Raw genomic sequence first — 21,121 nt, 5'->3', positions numbered from 1 at the left:
TCCAGAAGCCTGGCCTGGCCAGGCGTCTCTCTCTGGGGGGGAAAGATGACTTGACCTCATGAAGCAGGGGTATTGTCCAGGGCTTTAACAGTGTGTGCCACACAGCCTCTGCCTTGTTGGTTTCTTACAGAGAGACGCAGGTGAAGCGTAGAGCATTATGTGGTGGAGAGTCAGGTGTGCGTGCATACGTGCGTGCAGGCGTGCGTGCAGGCGTGCGTGCGTGCCTGCGTGCGTGTGTGCGTGTGTTTGGTACAGTACTAGCACACTGGCAGCATTATGCCTGGCTCTCCTGTGAATGCCAGTCTCTGTGAGTGGAGAGGAGGACCAACAGGGTCACAGAGACAGACTGCCCCTTAGTACACTGCTTACAGTGAGTGAGTGAGTGCATGTGTGCGTGCGTGTGTGTGTGTGTGTGTGTGTGTGTGTGTGTGCGTGCGTGCGAGTGACATAGAGAGAGAGGGCAATTCTTTGATGATTGTCATCGATTCTTACTGAAGTGACTTCATCACTGTTCACCGAAAATAGAAAAAAAGTACTATTTTATTCCCGACAAATTATGTTTTGTTCCCGGAAAATGGGATAGCGTTAAAGGAACACTTCACCTTTTTTCAACCCCATCTCCACGTTTATATCAGCCCTCATTAGTGAGGACTAATGCTGACTATATGAACAGTTAACCACTTAAAAGGATCTTGATACATTATAATTGCCCACGATCATTTAATTAACATACTTTATTTATTTTAGAAATAGGTCATCTTTCACTCAATGGGGACAATTCCCATAAGAGGTTAATGATGTAATTTGTCCATGTGGTTAATAAAAAGTATTTGAAATATTGCTTTGATGCTCATATTAACCATAGGAAGCATGCATTCCATACATTTCATAGGGCTAAACCACACATGGGCATATGATGACATCATCAACTTGCGACCATCTACTTTCACTCAAGCACCCAGAACGGCTGGCCAACGTTGAAGCGCTCGGCCCTACTGGTCAAAGCTGGGAATGCAGGCTGTTGGTGTCCAAATCTAGTAGAGCGTTCTTCCGGGTGCTTCAAAACACCCACTGAGCAACTTGCATTGAAATGAATAGCGAGGGGGGGCGGGGCTGTTGCTCCCAGACCACCTAAAATGTAAATGAAAAGAATCAGCAATGAGTTCAATATAAATATTATATAATTATCTAATATATTGGTATCGGAATCGGTATCGGCCGTTATGACCCTGCAAATAATTACCTTTACGTAAGTTAAGCGCTCGGAGCGAAAAGATAATCAGTCTGACACTCTTAACTGTTTGCAGAGGAGTATGAGAATAATCCGTTTGTAAAGCAGATGAGACAACATGATCTGGCAGGGTTCAGAGGATTAATAGAATGCACCAAAGCCTCCCACTGTACCAACTGGTGCAGAGCTGCTTCCAAAAGGATCAGAGGCGACCAAAAGATTGGCCCCAAAAAAATGCCTTTATGGTTGAACAAGAAGCTGTCACATGTAGCTGTAGGAAATCCCTGAACCCAATCAAGCAGAGCAAACAAGCTCTTCACAAAGATAGATTGGACTTCTTAACCGTTTCCGTCCCTAGGACGTGTGGACACGTCCTAGGGAATCCAACCGAGGGATGCATTGGACGTGTGTAGACGTCCTAGCGCAGGGTTCCCCAATAGGCGGCCCGCGGGCCATTTGCGGCCCGCGGAGCGCCCCCTGGCGGCCCGCGGAAGAATTTCAAAAAACAAAACAAAAAAAACATTTTTTTTTTGGGGGGGGGGGGTCCCAGATATAAATGGCATTAAATGGGGGTCAGTAGCCTATGCATGTCAAACTGGGCATCCTTTTCAAATGGGGTCCTGCCCTGAAAATGAATTTTCAGGGCAAGACCTCGACCTCACGCGTGCGGACTCGGCCCCCAGCCTGGTACCCTAGTCAAAATATGGCCCTCGAGGAAAATTAATTGGGGAACCCTGTCCTAGCGCATCATCAATGATATCAGGTGAGGGGACAATATTCTGAGTCGGACACTCGGCCACCGTCCTTCGCTTTTCAGTCATATTAGCTTACCGTTCACTTAGCCGTTAGCGCGGCAGAAAGAATGCCTCGTCTCTCCTAATCCAGGGAGCTCTCTGTGGTTTTGATCTGATGGATATACTAAGCGCTTCATTTCTGACTTCAACATGCCTCTTGTTCAAAATAGGAACGCTTTTTGGATCATGTATCGTATAAATCAGTGGTTCCCAAACTTTTTCATGTCAAGGACCCCCAAATTGACACTAATTAGCCCTGCGGACCCCCATTTGAAAAGATATGCCAGGGACCCCCGTAAGAGAAGGAAGATTTGTATGTCTCTAGCAGTGATTCTCAACCCGTTTAATTCCAAGGACCCCCAGTTTGACATGCATTAGTCTATACGGACCCCCATTTCATGGAATTTCTATCTCTGGGACCCCCCAATTTATATTGTAAATATAAAAAGTTACAGACCCATAAGGGTCCATTTGGTTCCAAATGATCATTTAGCTGGGTCCCCCCTGGAACTCCCTCAGGTACCCCTGGGGGTCCCCGGACCCCACTTTGGGAACCACTGCTATAGCCCATGGTCTCGGAGTGATTTTCATCTTTTTTTCAAATCCTCAAAAATGATGAAAAACGGCATGCTATACTATGCCGTTCGAGACCATGGGCTATAGCCCATGGTCAAAAATGATGAAAAACGAGGATTAGAAAAAAAGACGAAAATCACTCCAGGACCATGGGCTATAGTCCATGGTCTCGGAGTGATTTTCGTCTTTTTTTCAAATCCTCAAAAATGATGAAAAACGGCGTGCTATAGTATGCCGTCCGAGACCATGGGCTATAGCCCATGGTCTCGGAGTGATTTTCATCGTTTTTTCAAATGCTCATGAGTATGCCGTTCAAGACCATGGGCTATATAGCCCAGTGGTTCCCAATCATGTCAAGGACCCCCAAATTGACACCAATTAGCCCTGCGGACCCCCATTTGAAAAGATATGCCAGGGACCCCCGTAAGAGAAGATTTGAGTAAAAGCGGCCATGTCTTTCCGGCACCCCAGAGCTTCTATTTTGAAGGCATCCCGGCACTGATTGTGTTAACCTAGACTGTATTATTTATTATTTTGCCTTCCTTTATCTAGGGCTGTCACGTTTACACATTTTAGTTGACAATTCAATCACAAATAATTGCCGTTACATCAGTGAGTGATTTAATTGTGTGTTGTTGTTTTTGAGTGGTGCAAACCACTCCAACAACTGGCTTTGTTAGTACCCGTGTGTGTGTGTGTTTGTGTACCTGTCCCTCAAAAGAATGAGCATGGTTACTATGGTCACTGACATTACGTCAGATCACAGCTGATCAGGCTATATAAGACCTTGCACCACTCAGTTCACACGGGTGTGATTTTTAATTGAACATTGGAACGGTACATTTTGGATTTCTGTTTGCCTTTTAGGCTTTGTTTGTAATCACAAATAACTTAACCCATTTAGACCTGAGGACGATTCTACAAATGTCTTCTAAATCCTGACAGTTTTCTTGAAAAACCCATGTTTCTATGTCGGTGGTTTCACGTCAAGGACCCCCAGAATTATATGTAATTGGCCGCCGACCCCCATCTCAAAATATGTTGTTTTTCGGGGACCTCCCAGATCGCAAACATTTCGGGTTAAAAACGTTCGCTGTAAAGATTTGCGCCACATTTTCATGATTTTTCAAAAATAGCAAATCTACAAGCTCATAGCGCGGCACAGAGTGCCGTGCTACGAGATTGTAGATCTGCTATTTTTCAATAGCTATAACATAATGCTTAAAACACCAAAAGGGGTTCCCGCCCAAAATGGGTTAATTAAATATACAAAGAAACTGACACATTTAATATTTTTTTCTTTCCAATTTTTTTTACAAAGTAGCGGAAATAGTTGATCTACAAGTTTACGTTGTAAGCTTGTAGATCAACTATTTCCGCTATTTTGTACATTTTTTTGGAAAGAAAAAATAGCAGACATAGCAGATCTACAAGCTTACGTTGTAAGCTTGCAGATCTGCTATTTTTGAAAAACGACAATTGTGGTTATCTCAAATATTTGTTGATCAGGCGATCATGTAAAGATTGTGACAGGCCTGGCCTATACCCTTAATCCTGCCTTTTGTGGGGCGTGGGTTGTTTTCCTCGTGCCCTTGTGTCGAACAGATAAATCAGGCATTTGATTTGCAGTGAGGATGGCAGCGTCTCCCCTCCTGCTCCTGGGGGTGGTTGGTTGTTACCCAGCCAGTGTTTGCAGCCATCAGCACAACAGTGAGAAGCTATTCATTATAGTGGCTGCGTGCCCGAAGAGGTCTGCCCGCTCGCTCGCTCGCTCGCTCGGCTCGGCGAGGATTCACAGATCATATTTCACAGCCGTGACAAAACCTCAGTGGGAATACGGCGACGCATCCGTTAACCACTTTCGACCTGAGATCAGATTCTAAAAAATAATGTCTTCTACATCCTGACAGTTTTCTGAAAAAGCTATGTTTCTATGTCAGTGGTTCTTCGATTTTTCAAAAATAGCAGACCTACAAGCTCGTAGCGCGCCACTCGGTGGCGCGCTATGAGCTTGTAGATCTGCTATTTTTCAATAGCTAAAGCATAACATAATGCTAACACCAAAAGGGGTTCCCACCCAGAATGGGTTAAACACTTTCAACCTGGCATCCCTATTTTGGGGGCGAGGGCGAAAGAATAAAAAACAATACCGGTAGTTCACAACGAATTGTACGTATTGTGAGTTTGTAGATTGTCTATTTTCACTATTCATCATCCTATAGAAGCACTGATCTCTCTCTCTAGTTTATACATTTATAGAGAGCACATGTGTACGCACGCACGCACGCACGCACGCACACACGCACACACGCACACACATTCACTTTTTGTCTTTTTGCTCATACGTACATCTATTACAATTCAATTCAATTCAATTCAATTCAATTCAATTCAATTCAATTCAATTCAATTCAATTCAAAGGGCTTTATTGGCATGAGAAAACATACGTTTACATTGTCAAAGCACAATACAACAATACAGCAATACAATCAAAACAAAAATGATGTACATTTGAAAGTCAGAATCTTCAATAGATCAATTTCTATGTACCAAGATCACTCGATGCAGGTATAGTGCAGGAATATACACAATGATTAGTCTTTAGGGTGGTTGTGTTCCGTTTGATATCCTTCTCCTATATCACAGCAACTCAAATCTTGCTGCTGTGTTGGCACATTGTTGTACTTAATTCGCCCAGCAGATATGGGAGTTTTTTTTGTCATTGGTCATGTTTTCAAAATCTCCGTGTGTGGTTTGTAATCTGTGGGAAGTAGGTGTCTCTGATGTCTATTACAACTGGTAACAGTGGACGCTATTAATACAGCGCCTGGGGAGCAGTAAGGGTGTTAAGTGTCTTGCTCAGGGACCCTTCGACACAGACTGAGCAGGCCAGGAGGCCAACCGGGGACCTTCTGCTTCACAGACTCTACCCATTCGGTCACGGCCATCCGTACTAAGAGCAGGCCTGAGGTTCATTCACTAGGCAAAAGGAGAGATCAAAAGGAACAGGCCCATTTTCTGTGAAGAAGCCACGGTGGCTTTTTTTTATGAGCTCATGCTTCTCAAACGCTGAGCTGTTTGTGGTGAGGGCTATTTACGGGGGCAGCAGGCTGGTAATGTGCAGCGGAACAGACCACTAATGGTATCTGCTCTCCCGTGGGAACGGCTTGACATGACCAGGGGTCACTGACCTCCATCACCATGCCCATGGGGGGGCGGAGGGGCGGAGGGGGGCACATCGATATCTCCCCTCTCATCTCACCCCTACTTCAGTCTCCTCTCTCTCTCCCACTCACTCTCTCTCTCCCTCTCGTCTGCGTGTCCCTTTCATCAGAGCAACATCAGAGACCGAGTTGAGTTTTTTGGAAAGAGCAGATTAAGTGACAAAGTAATCTCGTGGAAAGGAGCGTGATAAGGAGAGATGAGCCAAGGCAGAGGGAGAGATGACACCCCCCCCCCCTGAGTACCCCCAAGCTAATTTCTCTCCTCTGTTCAATTGGAGCACGTGTCCCCCTCTTTTGTACAGAAATGCACTGTGGAGCAGATGTGATGATACCTCAGATGAATCACAGCGTTGGAGCAGATCACAGGAAAAAGTGAGATCTTGAGCTCTGTGTCTTCTCTTCATGCCTTTAGGTGGCGCTGTTGGAGGAGTCAGTGCAGACGGGACAAAGGGACACGGGGGGGGGGGGAGAGCCTCTCCCTTAGAAGTTGTCAAAGTCAATGTCGTACGATTAGTCACACACGTTGCCGCAGTGACATTTGTTCTCCGCATTTGACCCATCTCTTGGAGCGGTGAGCTGCAGTGTGCGCCGCACTCGGGAATCATTAGTTGATTTGACCCCCCAATCCAACCCATTGATGCTGAGTGCCAAGCAGGGAGGCATTGGGTCCCATTTTTACAGTCTTTGGTATGACCCGGCCGGGGATCGAACCCTGACCTCCCAGTCTCAGGGCGGACACTCTAACCACAAGGCCACTGAGCTGGTGTTGCTCATCGTTCGTCACTCTGCATGGCTCTCAGAGTGAGACGTGCAGAATGTGTGTTTGGCATGATAAGGAGGGAAAGTGAAGGTGGTTGATAGAGCCGAGGGGGACAGGGGGGACAGCAGCGAGGAGGAGACAGCAGGGGGGACAGCAGCGAGGAGGAGACAGCATAGAGCCGAGGGGGACAGGGGGGACAGCAGCGAGGAGGAGACAGCAGAGCAGCTGTTCTCTCTACTGTCTAATGAGTGAATTATGCACAATGGGTCGTGCTTGTCTGCTGTATTATGCACTTTAAAGCTTTGCCCACACAGGTGTTCATATTATATTGGTGCAGGAGTGATAATATCACCAAGACATAATAATAATGAATTGCATTTTTTATAGCGCTATTTCCAAGTGCTCAAAGAGCTTTACAATGGTTCATTCATTGGGAGGTGAAGCAGGCGAACATGTAGTCGACGCCAGCGTCCTCACTTCCCACATTCACACACCAATGGTGGAAAGCTCACACCGACCGACTCATTGGAGGCAATGTATAGGGTTCAGTGTCTTGCCCAAGGACACTTCGACATGTGGACAGGAGGAGGAGCCGGGATTCGAACCGCCGTTTATCTACATTTTTGAGGATTTGAAAAAAAAAGACGAAAATCACTCCGAGACCATGGACTATAGCCCATGGTCTCGGAAGGATTTTCGTCTTTTTTTCAAATCCTCGTTTTTCAATCTTTTTTGACCATGGGCTGTAGCCCATCTCAAACGGCATACTATAGCATGCCGTTTTTCATCATTTTTGAGGATTTGAAAAAAAGATGAAAATCACTCCGAGACAATGGACTATAGCCCATGGTCTCGGAGTGATTTTCGTCTTTTTTTCAAATCCTCGTTTTTCATAATTTTTGACCATTTTTCACCATCTCGAACGGCATACTATAGCACGCCGTTTTTCATCATTTTTGAGGATTTGAAAATCACTCCGAGACCATGGGCTATAGCCCATGGTCTCGGAGTGATTTTAGTCTTTTTCTCAACGCACAGTACAGCTACTGAACCTAATAATAAATCCTCGGCTTCTGTACAAATCGAGACAGGAGATTTTCAATGTATACTGTGTTCACGTTTGATATTGAAGTATTTTGCAACTATGACGAATTCAGCTGAAGTCAGTCTGCTCTCTCTGGATGGTATGAATGGTATTTATTAAGGTTGAAGTTATGAACTTGCCCTACGGTTACGGTGTTGGTTTGGACAATACTGTGCTGACCGGGAGAGCTTTTTGTTTTGCTTTGGAAGTCAGTTGAAGTCAGTTGTATTTTCACTCTCTGGCAGCTTGTGTGTTATTTGAGAAAAGCTTAAACATTTGTTTTCTGTTAGTGCAGTTAGAAGCATTTAAAGGAGCATTCAGTGATTTGGGTGATTTGGAAAACCACCCAGTCCGCCCCGGTAACAAAATGTGCACATGCACGCTCTACAGTGGGGGGAAGTGCAACAGGCCAACAGCATGTGCACCAAGGCCCGCCCCCACTCGATCATGATTGGAGGAAGGCCCCTCTCATCCTGATTGGATGAAGGCTTTGCCACCCGCCACCAAAACTGAAACTAGGGTTTTTTTACCCCAGGGGCTCACTGGGGACAGGGAGGAACTCCTTATATGGTCAGCACACTCTATAGTAGAGAGAATTATCCAGAAAAAAAGTAAAAATAAGTGATATTTGAATTAAGTCAAATCACTGAATATACCTTTTAAAGGGAAAAAATCACGCTCTTATCATCGTGACGTAAAATAGGCACTATGCCTATTTGCTCAGACACTATGACGTAAAACTCTCAATTCATTGTCAATGGGAATGTAAAATCACACCTGTGTGAACTGAGTGGTGCAACTCCCCTCTCCCCCTGCCTCTCTCTCTCTCTCTCTCTCTCTCTCTCTCTCTATCTCTCTCTGTGTAATTAGCAGGCAACAGTGCAACACTATCTCGCTCTCTCTGTTTCTGGCACAACAGCGCCACTTTTGCCCCTACTGGTACTCATAGTCACATACTGTAGGTGAGGACATACTCTAAGGGACGGACGGACATTGCTGTTCCTTGGAGTGGTTGCACCACTCAAAAATAGACACTAAGCCGATTTGCTAAGACACTGTGACGTAAAATTCATTGTGAAATCTAGCCGAGTATACGAGGGTCTAGCGCCCCTCCAGAAACATATACTGTATTGCACCATGTGGTATACAGTACTGTGTATACCAGTGGTTCCCACAGTGTGGTCCGGGGACCCCCAGGGGTACCTGAGGGAGTTCCAGGGGGTCCCCAGCTAAATGATAGTGTGGAACCAAATGGACCCTTATGGGTTTGTAACTCAGAGAGTGTACAAATGGAACCAAATGGACCCTAATGGGTCTGTAACTCAGAGAGTGTACAAATGGACCCTTATGGGTCTGTAACTCTGAGAGTGTACAAATGGAACCAAATGGATCCTTATGGGTCTGTAACTCAGAGAGTGTACAAATGGACCCTTATGGGTCTGTAACTCTGAGAGTGTACAAATGGAACCAAATGGATCCTTATGGGTCTGTAACTCAGAGAGTGTACAAATGGACCCTTATGGGTCTGTAACTCAGAGAGTGTACACATGGAACCAAATGGACCCTTATGGGTCTGTAACTCAGAGAGTGTACAAATGGAACTAAAATAACGTTTATTTTACAATATAAATTGGGGGTCCCAGAGATAGAAATGTCATTAAATGGGGGTCTGTAGACTAATGCATGTCAAACTGGGGGTCCTTGAAATTAAACGGGTTGAGAATCACTGCTAGTGAATATCTTTTCAAATGGGGGTCCACAGGGCTAATTAGTGTCAATTTGGGGGTCCTTGACATGAAAAAGTTATGGAACCTCTGGTGTATACCATTACCCTCAGTGTTTCAAGTTATTCCATGATATACATTTTATATTCCATACCATCCAGCCCTACCTTGACTCATTAATCATGATTTAACCACTTTTGACCTGAGATCAGGTTCTAAAAATGTCTTCTACATCCTGACAGTTTTCTGAAAAAGCTACGTTTCTATGTCAGTCGTTCTTCGATTTTTCAAAAATAGCAGACCTACAAGCTCGTAGCGCACCACTCGGTGGCGCGCTATGAGCTTGTAGGTCTGCTATTTTTCAATAGCTAAAGCATAACATAATGCTAACACCAAAAGGGGTTCCCGCCCAGAATGATTTAAGCAGAAGGACAGAGCTGTGACCTGTCCTCCTGGCACAGAATACACAAAGTGGAGCTTATAGAAAGCAACAGGCTGTGACACTTTAACTTTCACAGGTGCAAATTATAAAAGGTCTTTGATGTTTCGGTTGGCCCCGCTAATCGCTCCCCTTTCCCATGACTTTTCAGACGTGGAAGTTTGCCCCCTGTTGGATAATTGATTTGACGCCATGGAAGCTAATCACAGACGCACTTTCTGTGCCTTCTGCTCAGCTAAATTGGCATAGAATGTGCGTCGCATTCGCTCGCATTTTTTCACAGCCAGCTGTGCACATCAAAACAGCGATGCAGACCACTTTAGTCAAGCTGTCTGCACATGTAAACGTCACGTTTAAATGGGTGGTGGTCGCCCCATTTAAATTATTTCAGCGATTCATGTCCACGTGTCCCTATCGCTCTCATTCTGCAGGCATGGTTGAATGGCCACCCTTGTTGAATGTGTGAGAGTTTCAAAGATGGCAGGGCAGGGGACGGTCAATTTAGAACCCCCCCCCCCCCCCTCCCCCAGGGGACGATCAATTTAGAACCCCAACCCCCCCCCCCCCACACACACACTGGGGAATCTGGACCCATAGGAAAAATAATCAGCAGGCGTATGAAAACATTTCTGCTCTTTAGATACATAGCACAATGTTAATTTTGACAGCAAAAACTGGCATGAGAAAACCGAAAACGTACGTTTACATTGCCAAAGCAGAAGTGGAACAAGACAATCAGAATAGAACAATGTATTTACAAATAAATATTGGATATAAATAGGAATTAAATAAAGGTGTAAACAGAGCTGTGTTATATTAGCACTTATAGGTAATACTATCTTGTGAAACTATAAAAAGATTGTGCATTTTCTGTCAGAGATAGTTATACAATATACATCCATATAGAATTTCACCCACTTTTTTTACTTACTAAAACTGTGATGTGACAATGAAGATGATTCTGATCGGTCTCTCTCCCCCTCCCCCCCCCCCCCCCCCCCCACCATGTCTCCAGACGGAGTTCTCGAGCCCGGCCGTCCTGCACCAGATGAGGAGGGACCAGGTGGCGGAGACGTGTCGTGCCCACAGCGCGTCCAACCGCAAGCGGCGCGTCCTGACGCCCGGCGACCTCAAGCACCTGGTGGTGGACGAGGACCACGAGCTCATCTACTGCTACGTGCCCAAGGTGGCGTGCACCAACTGGAAGAGGGTCATGATGGTGCTGGCGGGCCGCGGCAAATACAGGTGGGTGGCAGTGGCGGAGAGTAGCCAAGTTACATTTACATATACTGTACTTAACCCATTTTGACCTGAGATCAGATTCTAAAAATGTCTTCTACATCCTGACAGTTTTCTGAAAAAGCTATGTTTCTGTCAGTCGTTCTTTGATTTTTCAAAAACTGATGAAAAGAGAGGATTTGAAAAAAAAAAGACGAAAATCACTCTGAAACCATGGGCTATAGCCCATGGTTTCAGAGTGATTTTCGTCTTTTTTTTTCAAATCCTAAAAAATGATGAAAAACGGCATGCTATAGTATGCCGTTCGAGATGGGCTATAGCCCATGGTCAAAAATGATGAAAAACGAGGATTTGAAAAAAAGACGAAAATCACTCCGAGACCATGGGCTATAGTCCATGGTCTCGGAGTGATTTTCGTCTTTTTTTCAAATCCTCAAAAATTATGAAAAACGGCATGCTATAGTATGCCGTTCGAGATGGGCTGATGAAAAACGAGGATTTGAAAAAAAGACGAAAATCACTCCGAGACCATGGGCTATAGTCCATGGTCTCGGAGTGATTTTCGTCTTTTTTTCAAATCCTCAAAAATGATGAAAAACAGCATGCTATAGTATGCCGTCTGAGATGGGCTACAGCCCATGGTCAAAAATGATGCAAAATGAGGATTTGAAAAAAAGACGAAATCACTTCGAGACCATGGGCTATAGTCCATGGTCTCGGAGTCGTTTTCGTCTTTTTTTCAAATCCTCAAAAATGATGAAAAACGGCATGCTATAGTATGCCGTTCGAGATGGGCTATAGCTCATGGTCAAAAATGATGAAAAACAGCCTGCTATATGCACAATCCTCGTCGTTAACTCACAAATCCATCTAGTTCCATTTGTACTGCACACACTCTTCTAAGTTAAATATCCACTACATATTTTACTGTGTAATGACATTAACTGATATCCACTGCAGCGCAGGCAGAAAAAGAAGTCTATCAACCAGTAGATTTCATTCTGAGAAAATAATCCAGGCCGTGGCTGGCTGGCTGCATGGCAGGGGTAAAATAATTTATGTAAATATATACGGAGATATATCAAAATATATTCACACTCTCCTCGCTGCTCGCACATTTCAATAACAAATGTGCTTTAACAGGGAGCGAGCAGTGTTTTGACTGCATTAATGCGCTCTGGCCTTGAATCTTGAATCTTGCCAGTGAGGTCCATAAATATCAGTATTATATTATAGCCGCCGGTTCACGCTATTATCTGCCCTGATAATGCGTGTTTACAGCCAGGTCCTCCACACTATAGGTGGTTTAATGCATGTTTACAGCCAGGTCCTCCACACTATAGGGTCGTTTAATGCATGTTTACAGCCAGGTCCTCCACACTATAGGTCGTTTAATGCATGTTTACAGCCAGGTCCTCCACACTATAGGTCGTTTAATGCATGTTTACAGCCAGGTCCTCCACACTATAGGTCGTTTAATGCATGTTTACAGCCAGGTCCTCCACACTATAGGTCGTTTAATGCATGTTTACAGCCAGGTCCTCCACACTATAGGGTCGTTTAATGCATGTTTACAGCCAGGTCCTCCACACTATAGGGTCGTTTAATGCATGTTTACAGCCAGGTCCTCCACACTATAGGGTCGTTTAATGCATGTTTACAGCCAGGTCCTCCACACTATAGGGTCGTTTAATGCATGTTTACAGCCAGGTCCTCCACACTATAGGGTCGTTTAATGCATGTTTACAGCCAGGTCCTCCACACTATAGGGTCGTTTAATGCATGTTTACAGCCAGGTCCTCCACACTATAGGGTCGTTTAATGCATGTTTACAGCCAGGTCCTCCACACTATAGGGTCGTTTAATGCATGTTTACAGCCAGGTCCTCCACACTATAGGGTCGTTTAATGCATGTTTACAGCCAGGTCCTCCACACTATAGGGTCGTTTAATGCATGTTTACAGCCAGGTCCTCCACACTATAGGTGGTTTAATGCATGTTTACAGCCAGGTCCTCCACACTATAGGGTCGTTTAATGCATGTTTACAGCCAGGTCCTCCACACTATAGGTGGTTTAATGCATGTTTACAGCCAGGTCCTCCACACTATAGGTCGTTTAATGCATGTTTACAGCCAGGTCCTCCATACTATAGGTGGTTTAATGCATGTTTACAGCCAGGTCCTCCACACTATAGGGTCGTTTAATGCATGTTTACAGCCAGGTCCTCCACACTATAGGTCGTTTAATGCATGTTTACAGCCAGGTCCTCCACACTATAGGGTCGTTTAATGCATGTTTACAGCCAGGTCCTCCACACTATAGGGTCGTTTAATGCATGTTTACAGCCAGGTCCTCCACACTATAGGTCGTTTAATGCATGTTTACAGCCAGGTCCTCCACACTATAGGTGGTTTAATGCATGTTTACAGCCAGGTCCTCCACACTATAGGGTCGTTTAATGCATGTTTACAGCCAGGTCCTCCACACTATAGGGTCGTTTAATGCATGTTTACAGCCAGGTCCTCCACACTATAGGGTCGTTTAATGCATGTTTACAGCCAGGTCCTCCACACTATAGGTCGTTTAATGCATGTTTACAGCCAGGTCCTCCACACTATAGGTGGTTTAATGCATGTTTACAGCCAGGTCCTCCACACTATAGGGTCGTTTAATGCATGTTTACAGCCAGGTCCTCCACACTATAGGGTCGTTTAATGCATGTTTACAGCCAGGTCCTCCACACTATAGGGTCGTTTAATGCATGTTTACAGCCAGGTCCTCCACACTATAGGGTCGTTTAATGCATGTTTACAGCCAGGTCCTCCACACTATAGGTCGTTTAATGCATGCCAACACTGATGTGGTAATAGAAACAAGGTCAACTGTACTTTGTAGGCTAACCACTTTTTCTTCCTACACCAAAATCTCTTTGCCAGAAAAATAACCGATCTACAAGTAGCTCCCAGTGCGTCTCATTGTGACGCATTGGGGAGCTTGTAAATCTGCTGTTGTTTTGTAAATGTTCCCCGCAGAGCAGAGTAGAGATGCTACAGTTAAAATGGGCAAACTCCGTTTCAGCTTCACCCAGCTGATGTGCTGCTCAGATGGTCATGATGAGTACTGTCTGTTAGGGGGGTCTTGCTCATTCAACTAGAGCCCTTCACTTCTAGTGATTTTTACTAGTTGCCTAGTTTACTAGTCGACTAGTTGTTTAACTGGTCATCTAGCTGATCTTGAGTCCTACAAAAACGGGGAACCCCCCCCCCACCCCTTTTTTTTCTTATCAACTAGTCAACTAGTACCAACAAGGTCGACTAGTGGATTTACTAGTCGACTAGTTCAATAGTCAACTAGTTGCTTAACCCATTTTGGGCGGGAACCCCTTTTGGTGTTTTAAACATTATGTTATACTTTAGCTATTGAAAAATAGCAGATCTACAAGCTACGAGCTTGTAGGTCTGCTATTTTTGAAAAATCGTGAAAATATTTATTTCAGAAAACTGGAGGATTTAGAAGATTTATTTTTTAATGTTGAGGTCAGGCCTAAATGGGTTAAAGCTCTACATTCAACATTTATTACATTTATTACATGTATTACCACATCGGATTACCACACTCTCTGCCCTCTAACTCTAAGCTACACCTGCATTACAGTATGTTACCTTTATTATTATAATGGTATATAATTGAATGCCACAGACGAAAAACAGTCTAAGTCCACACTATTTATCCATAATGTATAAATGATAGATAAGGGTTCAGGACAACGAGGCCTTTTCGTGGAGGGGTCAGTCTGAAATTTGAACTTAGACTGTTTTTCGTCTGTGGTACTCAATTATAGACTCTTTTTGCTCACTCCGAGACCATTTTCTGCTTTTAAGTGGATTCGGTACAAACCTGGAAGATGGAAATGTATCCGATTATGCAAAAAATGCAAGCCGATGTAGCGACGAGTTATACATGGTAAAATCCCCTCGCTGTTGAGTGCAATTCCTCGGTTGTTTTATATGGTCCTGCTTTTTAACCCATTTTGGGCGGGAACCCCTTTTGGTGTTTTAACTAAGCATTATGTTATACTTTAGCTATTGAAAAATAGCAGATCTACAAGCTTGTAGGAATATATATTCTTTCAGAGCAAACGTTTTTTTTATTTTAAATGGGTTAAGGATGCCGACCACTCACTGTCCCCCTCCCTTGTCCCCCCGCAGTGACCCCATGGAGATCCCGTCCAACGAGGCGCACATCCCGTCCAACCTGAAGACGCTCAACCAGTACAGCATCGCCGAGATCAACCACCGCCTGAAGAACTACCTCAAGTTCCTGTTTGTCCGCGACCCCTTCGAGAGGCTGGTCTCCGCCTACCGCAACAAGTTCACGCTCAAGTACAACTCGTCCTTCCACAAGCGCTTCGGCACGCGCATCGTCCGCCGCTACCGCAAGAACGCCACGCAGGACGCCCTGCTGGGCGGCGCCGACGTCAAGTTCCGCGAGTTCGCCGAGTACCTGGCAGACCCGGCCACGCAGCGCGACGGCCCGCTCAACGAGCACTGGCAGACGGTCTACCAGCTGTGCCACCCGTGCCACATCCACTACGACCTGGTGGGCAAGTACGAGACGCTGGAGGAGGACGCCAACTTCGTCCTGCGTCTGATCGGCGTGGGCGACGCGCTGCGCTTCCCCAGCTACGCCAAGTCCACGCGCACCACGGACGCCATGACCGCCCAGTTCTTCAGCAACATCAGCGGCCAGCAGCAGAGCCAGCTGTACCAGCTCTACAAGCTGGACTTCCTCATGTTCAACTACACCACGCCCAGCTACCTGCGCCTGGACTAACGGAAGGCTGTGTGTGGGAACAGGACTCCGAGCATGGCCGCCATTTTGTTTGCGGAGGAGAGGCAATAGCGACATGAAGAGAGAATGAGAATTGTTTCCGGAAGTAAACTTTGATCTGACAAAAAAAGAAAAAAAACTGTCGTCGTTCCTTGCAGGGGGTGGGGTCGGAATTGGACACGAATTGGACACGTGACCAAAGGGTGAAGGACGGAAGGAAATATGATGTGTGATAGAAGTCGGATTTGGGGCGTTTAGAAGGAGAGCACTGATTGGATCTTTAGATGGCAAGTGGGAGTGACAGTATCTATTAGCATGTGGGGAACGGAGGTATCGGTGGTGTGGAGGCTCCAGAGACACGCAGAGGGATTCTCAAAGAGAGTCTGGGATGTTCCCTCCATATTTAATTGAACAATTAGGCTGCTTCAGATTCCGCAAAGCAAACAGCGGCCTCGCACGTGCCCTGACCCCCAAAGCATCGTGGGAGCTGAGCTTATCTCCCCCTGCCCCGCCCCACCCGGATCAATAGAGTCCAAGACATTCCGTCAAATTGTAAAACACATTTATATGTCCTTCACCGCGCAACAACCGGAGTGTGTGTGTATCAATGGCGCCCTGTCACCCCTTACTTGCATTGGATTCATGCATTTTAGAGGTAAGCTCTGCCACTGCAAGGAGGGTACCTTGCAGTGAGGAGGGTACCTTGCAGTGAGGAGGGTACCTTGCAGTGAGGAGGGTACCTTGGAGGGTACCTTGCAGTGGAGGGTACCTTGGAAGGTACCTTGCAGTGGAGGGTACCTTGGAGGGTACCTTGCAGTGGAGGGTACCTTGGAGGGTACCTTGCAGTGGAGGGTACCTTGGAGGGTACCTTGCAGTGCGGCCATTGACTTGACTCAAGCGCCCTCTACAACTGTACGCGATGGCGGCGTGGCCTTACAAGCCAACATGTTCTTAAAGAAGCAACTATGTTGCAGGCCTTCGACGCTGCAGTGAGGGGACTGAAAGGAGGTACCTCTTCTTGTCTCGTGTCATTTAGGATACTTCCACCGCAGCAGTGATACCTGGAGGCCCAGATTATTCACCTGTACACCACACCCCACCCCCTCCCCCTCCCCCCCAAGCACCCTTAATGCGTTATGCCGCAAGAAGCGGTCAGAAAGGTACATGATGTGCCCGTGATATGAATGGGCACACCGACCGGATGCAAATATAAATGGCAGGCCTCGGGAGCCATCCCACTGAATGAACTGAGGCAAGGAAAACCAAAAGACCACCTGTGTGGTTGTGAACGGGTTAAAGGGACAGGATCTCATAACCCCGACCCACAGCCTCGCCCCCCAAAACATTGGACTTTATAGTGGACACACCTGGGGGCCACGCCCACAAATCCCCTGCTCAGACGACTTTTAGTAAATTAAGATATTTTTTATTTTCATGCTTTTTTTTGGTGTTTTTCATTTTTTTTTATTGTCTCATGATGAAACATTGCTGCGAGCAGCAATAACAAGATATTATTTAATTTGCATTGTTGCATATTGTCAAAAAGAAAGAAAGAGAAAGATTTTATATTTGTTTTCCCCCCTGGGCTGATGAGCATTGTAGTATTTTCTTTTTCTTTTCTTTTGAGTTTTGTTTTTTCATGTCCACCTTCTGTTCTCGGCTCGCACGCTGGTATCAACGCCAACATCTTCCCTTCTCTTCATCTGTGAAGGGCGTACAAGACATTTCACTCAGCATGTGGCTTTTTTGTCTCTCTGTGCGAGCGCTGGGATTTATCTGCGTTGTTCCCCCATCCCCATGCCTTTTGTTAACACTTTGGTGCCAAAATGGCTGTGAAACCCACACAGATAGCTACAGAGTTTATGCTCAACCCACATCTTTTTTGCTGTTCAGCGTATATCCATGGGAACAGTCCCTGCTCTCAGCTACAACATGGGAAAAAAGCTATGCTGTATCAAGGAGGGTATCATCGCACCACTTCCCACGCCACCGTGGCGGTATAGTGTCACCAGTTCGGAGCTAATAGGTTCATTCAGCATGACACTGACTGCACATGGGATGGGTTTCGTGTGAAATTGCTAGGGCGTGTTAGTTAGGACGCAGATCAACACCAGGCCTAAACTCACTGTAAAAAAACCCGAGAGAGAGAGAGAGTCGTCATTTTAAAAACAAGTCCTTTGTACTTTCTCAACCATTCCGACTACAAAGTCGCCAAGGAGGCTTTTCATTGGGGAAAGGAGTGGCTCTTTATGGCACTATGACTGTTGAGAAGGAAGCGGTGACAGCAGAATTGGAATAATAACTTGTTTATGTACTGTATATTCACATCCCCCTCTCGTACCCTGCCTTCCAGGAGAAGTTCAGCGAGGGACTGTTTTAACAGACATGCTAGGGACAGCTTTCAGCCTTTGAAGCACGTGTGTGTGTGTGTGTGTGTGTGTGTGTGTGTGTGTGTGTGTGTGTGTGTGTGTGTGTGTGTGTGTGTGTGTGCGTGCGTGCGTGCGTGCGTGCGTGCGTGCGTGCGTGCGTGCGTGCGTGCGTGCGTGCGTGCGTGCGTGCACACATGTGCAGGTCTGTGAGTGTGCACGGTGAAGAATCATAATGAGAGAAGCGTGTTTGTGCGCTGCATATACACATCTGGGTCTGATAAAGGGTCCAGGCTACTGACTTGGCTTCCATCCAAAGCCCCAGTCGTCGTCGTCCTCCTCCTCCTCCGAAAGAAAGAAACAATGGGCTGCATTCTTAAAGCGCTGCCACCTCCCGAGTTAAACGCATAATAAACGCTCGCTCGCGCACACGAGGCACGCGAACCGACGCACTGCTAGCCAACAGCAGCTGAACCCGTGCCAACGTTGATGCCACGCAGCATCGTTGCTGACTCAGCGGTCGTAGGGTGAGGCAACGCGGCGTAGCAGGGACACCTCTTTCATTTCACACGCTGATTTAGGCCCAAAGCGTAAACTGCTCATTTAGCCTCTCAAAATGGATGACGGGGCGCTGTACACAAATGGTCTCTCAGCGAGCAAACAAACAAACTATTACGTACGGAGGCCTTTTTTCCTTCTCTCCCGCCTCTCTCCACAAGTGGCTCACCATGAAAAGAAAAGTATATATATATACTACTAAATGGAAATGCTTTTGGGGGGGGGGGGGGGGGGGGGTGTCGGTGTCAATGATACATCCCTGTCTCTGCAGGAAAGGAGCACGTTTACAGAATCTTGCGTGTTAATTTAAACTGTACTCAAATTAAAACTCTGGCTTCTTAACCCGCTTATGGCCAGTGCCGTAATTGACGTAATGAATCAATAAACAAACAGCTGGTGAAAGAAAGCCCACGTCGGCCCAGCTGTTTGTCCCCAGCTGTGGAAAGACTGACCGTATTTCATTTTCAACCCACTTTTTCTCCCTGTTCTTAACTTCCACCGTCTGCAGACAATATCAATAAATCCAGTTCCACTGGATGCCCAGTTGTCTTATTATGCTGTAAAAGTATTTATATACAAGTGGAGTGAACGGGTATATTTATGTTGTTTTTTACAACGACGTCTATTCTTGGACAGAATTACATATTTTAGTCATCTGGGCAGAGGCAGACAAACACATCCACAGTTTTTTTTTTTTTTTCCTACTGTTTGTTTGTTTGTTTTTAAGAGCAGGAATGGCTCATTATATTTTTTTTTTATACTGTGGCATTACATAGTTACGCCTTAATGTGAAGATCAACAGTTTACTTTACACAATGCATATAGTGTTAGAATGCATGGTTGTCGGTGCGAGAGCTATGTATTTACTCACTCACAGTAAAACAGTATAACTGCAAAACTGCAATTTTTGTTTTTCTGTCACAAACACGGAAGGTTCTCTTGGATATAACGTTTCTTGGCACCAGGTCAAGTTCCTCCTCTCAGCTGTCATTCCACCGTGAAATGGCTCGTCGTACTTGATCATATCTCACGCTCGTCAGCACAGAGAGACAAAGCTGCAGGGATGCTGTTAAAAAACCTTTCCTCTCCACAAAGCGTATTGTTTTGGATTATATGGTTTTTATATGATGTTCTGTTATGACGGCTCCTACATGAACCATGCCATGCCGTTGTGCAGTATATAGACATAGACAACATAGATGGTTGATCTCTCTTATGTGTCATATGGAGTATGGGATTGCTGAATGGGTGATGTTTACTATGGAGTATGGGATTGCTGAATGGGTGATGTTTACTATGGAGTATGGGATTGCTGAATGGGTGATGTTTAGGCCCTGATGTATTTCCCTTGTGGCCTCACATACTCATAAATGCAACACAGAAGCCTAAATTATATACTTTGTCGTACAACTGCGTCGCTTGCCGTAGATCAGGGGTTCTCAACGTTTTTGGCCGGGGACCCCCGGAAATGCTTTGGCAATGTCTCGGGACCCCCGCCCCCTCCCGACCCCCAATATAAATTGACTGCTACAATAACCTTAAACCATTTTGGGCGGGAACCCCTTTTGGTGTTTTAAGCATTGTTATAATTTAGCTATTGAAAAATAGCAGATCTACAAGCTCATAGCGCGCCACCGAGTGGCGCGCTACGAGCTTGTAGGTCTGCTATTTTTGAAAAATCGTGAAAATAAAATTTAAAAAAAAATCTTTTTTCTTTTTCTTTTTTAAATAAATTGGGGACCCCCTAAAATAATTTGGCGACCCCCCCCCCGAGGGGTCGCGACCCACGGGTTGAGAACCCCTGCCGTAGATAACTGATTTTCAAGTTCATTAGTTACCCCGGGAGGGAGGGTGTTATAATTTTGGGATAGATGCATGCTTGGGACACAGACGTCCACATTTGTATTGTCTGACAAGACTTAATGTCACGGTTCGGTTGCCACCCTTTTTTCTAATGCTCAGATTTTTGAAACGCTCCCTTTTTAATGCCGGGACATTTAATGACACCTTTCTGTGAAAAAATATGAATGGTTCCAAACTGTGTTTCTGAGCCAAAAATGTAAAAGTCCATTCATAGACTTGGTACAAGTCACTAGTCAAGCTTTACGGTTTGCCAGTGCCTTTCTGGGGTATAAAGTACATTATATGAAAGTAAGAATAAATCATATTTAATTCCCCAGCTTTCTTACCAAACTGTATTACTCCTTTCGGGAGAAAATATTTAAACACCCCTTTTAATGGAAAACAAAAATAGTAATTCAAAAATGTATATAAATCTCCTCTTCTCCATGGTC

General features: G+C 45.5%; 1 protein-coding gene across 1 annotated transcript; it reads left to right on the top strand.

Annotated features, from left to right (window-relative positions):
* Positions 1-10,881: 10,881 nt before the first annotated feature.
* On the top strand, positions 10,882-15,906 carry chst11 (carbohydrate (chondroitin 4) sulfotransferase 11; the record flags this gene model as incomplete). The annotated part of the gene is made up of 2 exons (XM_079494789.1): positions 10,882-11,078; positions 15,282-15,906. The coding sequence occupies 2 exons, from the start codon at positions 10,882-10,884 to the stop codon at positions 15,904-15,906; spliced, it is 822 nt and encodes a 273-aa protein (XP_079350915.1).
* Positions 15,907-21,121: the final 5,215 nt, after the last annotated feature.

This window comes from Electrona antarctica, assembly GCF_951216825.1.
Source record: "Electrona antarctica genome assembly, chromosome: 23".
In the NCBI taxonomy this organism is placed as follows: Eukaryota; Metazoa; Chordata; class Actinopteri; order Myctophiformes; family Myctophidae; genus Electrona; species Electrona antarctica.
The sequence above is the reverse complement of the archived record's forward strand: the minus strand, read 5'-3'. Positions and strand labels throughout refer to the sequence as shown.